General features: G+C 37.0%; 1 protein-coding gene across 3 annotated transcripts in view; it reads right to left on the bottom strand.

Annotated features, from left to right (window-relative positions):
• Nucleotides 1–7,195, bottom strand: part of LOC306874981 (NACHT, LRR and PYD domains-containing protein 12-like) — a 123,303-nt gene that overhangs the window by 87,533 nt on the left and 28,575 nt on the right. For 2 of the 3 annotated variants that reach the window (XM_079425325.1, XM_079425324.1), the window contains 5 exons: nucleotides 6,473–6,646; nucleotides 6,160–6,330; nucleotides 2,820–2,993; nucleotides 2,491–2,652; nucleotides 983–1,983 (listed from right to left, as the gene is read on the bottom strand). In XM_079425325.1, coding sequence (XP_079281451.1) covers nucleotides 1,980–1,983; nucleotides 2,491–2,652; nucleotides 2,820–2,993; nucleotides 6,160–6,330; nucleotides 6,473–6,646 — 685 coding nt within the window. In that variant the 3' untranslated portion in view covers nucleotides 983–1,979. Of the gene's footprint in view, nucleotides 1–982; nucleotides 1,984–2,490; nucleotides 2,653–2,819; nucleotides 2,994–6,159; nucleotides 6,331–6,472; nucleotides 6,647–7,195 lie in introns of those variants that run through there. The other variant, XM_079425323.1, reaches the window with a different exon arrangement.

Raw genomic sequence — 7,195 nt, 5'->3', positions numbered from 1 at the left:
TAATGATGCTCCTCACCTCAGTCTCTCCAGTTTACAGTCTGAATCCTTCAGTACATCACATAACTGCTTCACTCCTTTATTTTCTATTTAATTCCCACTGAGGCCCAGTTCTCTCAAGTGTGATGGGTTTGATTTCAGAGCTGAAGTCAGGATGAGACACTGTTTCTCTGTAATACTGCTTTCACACAGACTGAAGACAGAAAGAAAAAAGGACAACAGCTTAGATCCATGATTATCAAGTTTTTGAACATTCAGAGTAGCCATTTAGTTCCCTACAGTTAGTAAGATTACTAACTTTAGTATTTCCAGCTTGAACTATGAGTGGCTCAGTACAACACAGAGGGTTTCAACTCCAGAGTCTCCTAATGTATTTCCATTGAGGTCCAGTTCTCTCAGGTGCGATGGGTTTGATTTCAGAGCTGAAGCCAAAGCAGAACAAGCTTCATCTGTTATATCACAGCCTCTGAACCTACAGAGAGCAGATACAGTTGAAGTCAAAACTTTACATACACCTTATAGAATCTGCAAAATGTTAATTATTTTACCAAAATAAGAGGGATCATACAAAATGCATGTTATTGTTTATTTAATACTGACCTGAATAAGATATTTCACATAAAAGATGTTTACATATAGTCCACAAGAGAAAATAATAGTTGATTTTATAAAAATGACCCGTTCAAAAGTTTACATAAACTTGATTCTTAATACTGTGTTGTTACCTGAACGATCCACAGCTGTGATCTTTTTGTTTAGTGATAGTTGTTCACGAGTCCCTTTTTTGTTCTGAACAGTTAAACCGCCTGCTGTTCTTCAGAAAAATCCTTCAGGTCCCACAAATTCTTTGGTGTATGCCTAGTAAGAGCTTGATTAGCTGCTTTAGGTGTGTTTAATTAGGGTTGGAGCTACTCTGCAGGACACCGGCCCTCCAGGACCGAGTTTGGACAGCCCTGCATCTGGTGGCTGTAGTTTTTTTTTTTTTAAGTGTTTATTTTCAAATAGATGGAAACAATTAAATTATTTTTTTTTTTATCATAAAACCTCCATAAACTGCACAAATGTGGAATAAACAGCCCGAGCACCCACCCCAAATGAACAGCGCATAAGGGATAGACAAGCACGTGCAGGGCACTTTTATATATTTTTTAATCTTTTTCTGGTTCGAAAAATAAAGAAGGGCATATGGCATCAGACCACATGGCGAGTAAATGATGACTATTTCATTTCTGGGTGAACTATCCCTTTAAATCCATTCATATGGTTGTGACTTCTAGCCGACAGCTGTCTAGTGAACTAATGTAGCTTTCAAAGAAACAAAAAAGAGATCCAAGTTCTTAACTATATATTTACAATATGCAAGTACATATTATACAATGCAATCGCAAAAGAGGAGTTTGCAATCATTAAACAAATGCATTAAACTACCTGGACCAGTGCAAGAGAAAGCAACTTCAAACATAGAAGCCTGGAAACACTAAAGCTTAGTCAGTCCAGAGGAGAAGTGACTCCATACACACCTCTTACATCAGTCAAAGCTATATTTACTCATGTACAATGTACCAAACTCTTACAATGATGTTTCTTCACATAACTAAGGCAATAATTGTGCATTTACAGAGACATAACTGACATTATGAGATTAAAATACATTATTCTGTGTATATAAAATATAGGACAGATGTAATGTAAAATATACAAACGCACAATTGCATTTTGCATAAAGATAAAAAATGACATTGATGGTAAAGATCACAATGCTTTCATTTTAGATCTTCACTTTTGTGTTGCATTTGATATATTTGAGATCTCAATTTGACAATGAATGAATGAATGAATGAATGAATGATGCATTTACAATCACAATTATGATTAGCAATATTTTAATTAGTTCACTATGGATGACCTATTCTGACCTATTACTGAAGATATTCAGTGCTTTAGTCCTGCTAATTCATCTGAACTCTTCTCCTTCCTCCAGTTCACCTGTAAAGAAAACAAAATGATCATTTGTATGAACACTAAACCGACATTCATCATCATTCAGTATCACCCACATGTACATGTATGTTTCTTTTAAATGCTACATTGTTTAATTTGTTCCAGCTGTATGCATTAGTAATTATTTTAAACAGTAACAGAGTTAGTATAATAAACTTCACATTGTTAAAACAATGCTATTTGAAGCTGTTTCAATTTACTCTAAAATAAATACGTGTGTATAAACACACTGAATTCATAATAGCTGTTGGTTTTGAAGTGTTTTCATTTATGAATTACAGTTTACAGACATCTCACCAAAAAGACATTGATCGTGATACTGGACAGCTGTGAGCTGAAGCTGGAATCTGCACTGTATTTTTTTTTTCCACTTCAATCTATCTACATATATTTAACTGGTTTGCTTTCTAACCCAAGCCCTTTGTTTTAAATACTTCCGCATATCAGTGGTAAATGAAGATCTCTTTAATACCGCAAGGGTCATTTACTCACCTCAGTTTACAGTTTGAGTCTCGTAGCACATATCTGAGTTGCTCCTTTGAGACTCCTATTTTATTGTTCCTCAGATCAATCTCTTTTAAATACCGCAGTGCTTTCGTGTTTGTCAAAGACTGAGCCAGACAAGCAACATCTGTAATGCCGCAGCCATTTAGACTAGAATGAAATACAGACAATGAGTGATATTACTTTAATCAGATCACAGAACAAATCTTTATAATTAATAATTTTTCACAAATACACTGTGAGGCTCTCCTTAAGTGAATCAGTATGAAGTGTAGTGATTTTAAACATTTCAGTTCTTGTATGTGAAAGTTACTGACCTTAATCTCTCCAGTTTACAGTATGAATCTTTCAGTACATCACACAAGTGATTCACTCCTGTGTTTTTTATTTCATTCTTACTGAGGTTCAGTTCTCTCAGGAGTGATGGGTTTAATTTCAGAGCTGAAGTCAGGATAAGACACTGATTCTCTGTAATACTGCATCTACACAGACTGAAGACAGAAAGACAAGGACAATGGATCAGATCTATAATAAGCTAAATTTAAAGATTTGTGTGTGTGTGCGCGCACCACTTCAAGAGGGCAAACACATGTGTTGTACTTCAATTATGGTTGTTCTTTATTGCTTTCAAATGACTTTTTTCTCTATATATTGTGACGAGTCGGCTGCCTCCCCACTTTCTATCATCACCACCACGTCCCGTATTCGCCGCCCTTCACCAGGCTCCCGACGGGAGTGGGTGTGCGAGAGAGGAGGGACGCTGAATAGCCACGGCTGGCGGCGTGTGATGAGGCGCACCTGATGTGAATGAAGCCTCATCACCGCCGCTGCTTAAATGCCGAGCGCGCCTCTCCTCGAGAGACCGGTCTCTTCCCCATGCATGCACGCTGGTGTCCTCGTGGGTCCAGGAAGGGTGTGTCGAGGAGGAGGACTGCCGCACCCGTTAGACGGCTGACGGGCCAGGATGCCGGGCCGTCGAATCCCCCAGAAGCGCCGGGGGCTCAGGAGATGGAAGACGCCGTGCAAGAGACGCCGCCGCCACTCGCTCGCCCGGCCCCGAGAGGGGAGCGCGTGCGGCCACCAGACTCCGCCCCTTGCCTGGACCCTTCCCTTTCGAACACTACCCTCCTGCACAAGCCCCACGGCACAACGAGGACACCAGGTTCCCTGTTCATTTGGACACTTTTCCCCTTTGGACACTTTATTTTCCCCTTTTATTGTTTAATAAAAACCTCTCCGAGGCTTGACGCCACACCCACTGTGTCTGTCGTTTGCTCCTCCCGCCACAATATTTACCCATTTCATTTAGTAATTTCTATAACCGTTTAATCTTCTCAAATAAATAAAAGATATAAAGGCATCTGTCCATCTGAAGGTTTTTATTGTCACGGCACAATTTGTAAAGCGTGGTTGTGCTAATAAAGTGCATGACAAGGATTCCACAAAAATAGTCTTTTTAATCAAGTTAAATCCATAGGGAACAAACAGTCGATTATAGAAGTAGCACAAACACTAGATATAAACGAGATTGGATAAAATAGAACTAAGGGAAACTCAGGGCTTAGACAGGTGATGAGAGAATATGTGTGAAGAACTACACACGTGGCTAGAATTGTTGGTATCCTTGGTAAATATGACCAAAAAAGGCTATGAAAATAAACCTGCATTATTAATCCTTTTGATCTTTATTTAAAAAAACCCCCCACAAAAATCTAACCTTTCACTGAACTAAAACAGCTGAAAATGGGGGGAAATCTCATTATGATTTATTTTTTTCTCAAATGCAAGTTGGACAATTATTGGTACCCCTAAAAATTCTTATGAGTAAAATATCTGTGAAGTATATTTCCATTCATATTTACAAATTTGAGCACACCAGGGTGATTATGAACATAAAATTATCCAGCCATGGTTTCCTGTTTCACATAAATATAAATAGGAGGGAAAACAAAGCCCAAATTCCCTTAATCATCCATCACAATGAGAAAACCCAAATAATATATGTGTATATATTACAATAATCTGATGATATATTACAATAATCGGCTGAATCATCAGCCAATAATCTGATGTGATGCATAAGATAATTGAGCTTCACAAATTAGTGAAGTGGCTTTAAGAAAATAGCTAGAGCAGTGAAAATTCCCATTTCCACCATCAGGGCAATAATTAAGAATTTCCAATCAAAGAGGACATGTGTCTATATAATCCTAATGCACGGTGAAAAGGAGAGTTTGAGTGAGTTTTCAAGAAAAAATTAAATCAAGAAAAGAAAATGGTCTCATGCAAAAACAGCATATTCAGTTGTCAGACACGACTGGAACTTCAAATGGGACTGGCTTCTATGGTCAGATGTAACTAAAAAAATAGCATTTTAGCAGCAAACATTCAAGATGGGTTTGGTGAACACAGGGATAAAAAGTACCCCATGTGTACAATGAAATATACTGCAGTATTTTTTATGTTGTGGGCCTATATTTCTACTGGAGGTCCTAGACATCTTGTTTAGACACATGGCATCACTGATTCTATCAAATACCAACATATAAAAAAATGAACAAGTAACTGACTCTTCCAACAGTACAATAATCCAAACACAAACCTCAAAAACAACACAAAAATGGGTCACCAAGCTTCTGCTATGGCCATTCCAGTCCTCTGACCTGCACCCTACAGAAAATGAGTAGGGTGAACTGAAGAGAAGCAGCACCAACATGGAGCTGGGAATCTAAAGGGTCTGGAGTGATTCTGGATGAAGGAATTGTCTCTGATCTCTCATCAGGTGTTCTCTAACCTCATCAGGCATTATAGGAGAAAATTTAGAGCTGTTAAACTGGCAAATGGAGGCTTCAAAGAGTACTGAATAAAAGGGTATCATTAATTATGTCCAATGTTTATCAGAGAAAAACATTTATTTCATAATGATATTTCCCACCATTTTAAATTCTTATTATCCAGTGAAAGGTTAGATTTTTGTGATTTTTTAAAATAAAAGATCAAAATAATTCACAATGCTGATTTATTTTCACAGCCTTCTTTGATCATATTTACCAAGGGTACCAACAATTCTGACCACGTGTGTAATTAACAACCAAGGAAACTAATTAGCAGCAACACAGGCAAACAGGAACAAGAAAACCCTAAGGCAAAGAAACTAAATTGAGACTGTGACACAGTATTGGTAAACAGTACTTTTGCAGTGCTTTTGCTTTAGTAATTTGTGAATTTCAGATGATGTCCAACTGAAATTGAGAAAGACATAAATATGATTTTTAAAATAAATTTCTGCTCACTTTCACCATCATTTCATCTCCTGAAGCTCAGAAATCAGCATCAAAAGTATAAGTATCTGTCAGAATATACTACTGCAATTTTACAATATGTCTCCTCCCTCTACAATAGCTGAAGTAATTACTGACTTAATAACTGAAATAATTATTGTCTTGCTAATTCAGCTGTGTAAAGCTTGAAAACATTCTTTTTTCACAGAGCTCTGGGTAGAAGGTTTTTTAATTTTAATACATCACTTTACTGTAGCTCTGTGTGCACCAAGAAATATATATATTTTTATTTAAACTAAAAAGAAATAGTATTACTAACTAAAGTAACATTACTATTAAAATTAATGTAACATTTTCAGTCATGTACAATACTCACATCAGTATGCTGAGTTTACAGTGTTTATCCTGCAGTAGAGCAGCGATCTGATTCACTCGTGTGTCTCCTAGTTCATGTTCACTCAGATTCAGCTCTCTCAGGAGTAACGGGTTTTTACCCACAATTCCAGTCACATACTGACCGGCTTCATCTGCAGCAGGACCCAAAAACCTGTAGAGAAGATGAAGCAGAATTCAATTCAGTTCTCTACTAAATGTGGTAGAATGAAAAACAGCACTGGATTGTTGTGTGGGTGTGAAATGGTCTATTTTGAATGGAACAGATCGTTTTACTGAAATATTATTTCTCTCACCTCAGTGTCTTCAGTTGACAGTTTGGATCCTGTAGTGAATCATTGAGCTCCTTCACTCCTGATTGTCCAGGATCATTTCCTGTGAGATCCAGCTCTATCAGGTGTGAAGGGTTTGATCTCAGAGCTGAAGCCAGAGCTTTATAACCTTCTTCAGTGATACTGCAGTCTGAAAGCCTGCAGAAAATAAAATGAACAATTAAAATGAACACTGTGGTTCAAATTATTTCAATACTGCACAAAGACAAAATACAACAATCTCACTAGAATTTGATCAACCATTACCTGATGAACAATGACTCAAACTAATTCAAAATGATAGAGTCTGAAATGTTTATCATTTATCATATAAATTTGAATGGCAATTATCAACACATGCCATCAGCTAAAACAGCACACACTACAATTGCATTGGACCTCAGCACGGAGTGGATGTATATTTACATTGTAGTGAAGTGTAGAGAAGCTGGCAGTCATATTTTATTTTATTTTAGTCCCAATACAGCATGCTCTGTCAACAAACGGTTCCAAAGCAAAGCAACAGTAGAAATATTGACAAATGTCCAAGCACTGCATAGTATTATGTTCTTGAATGAAATTGATTAAATTAAAGAATTTAACATAAAAATTACTAAAATGTTTTTACTAATGTTAGAAAAGTTACTCCAGTTATAAAGGTAAAAATGTCCTTGAAAAAAAAAAAAGTATACATCTCATTGGAAAAGT

The sequence above is a fragment of the Barbus barbus genome (genome assembly GCF_936440315.1).
Source record: "Barbus barbus genome assembly, chromosome: 9".
Lineage (NCBI taxonomy): Eukaryota > Metazoa > Chordata > Actinopteri > Cypriniformes > Cyprinidae > Barbus > Barbus barbus.
The sequence above is the reverse complement of the archived record's forward strand: the minus strand, read 5'-3'. Positions and strand labels throughout refer to the sequence as shown.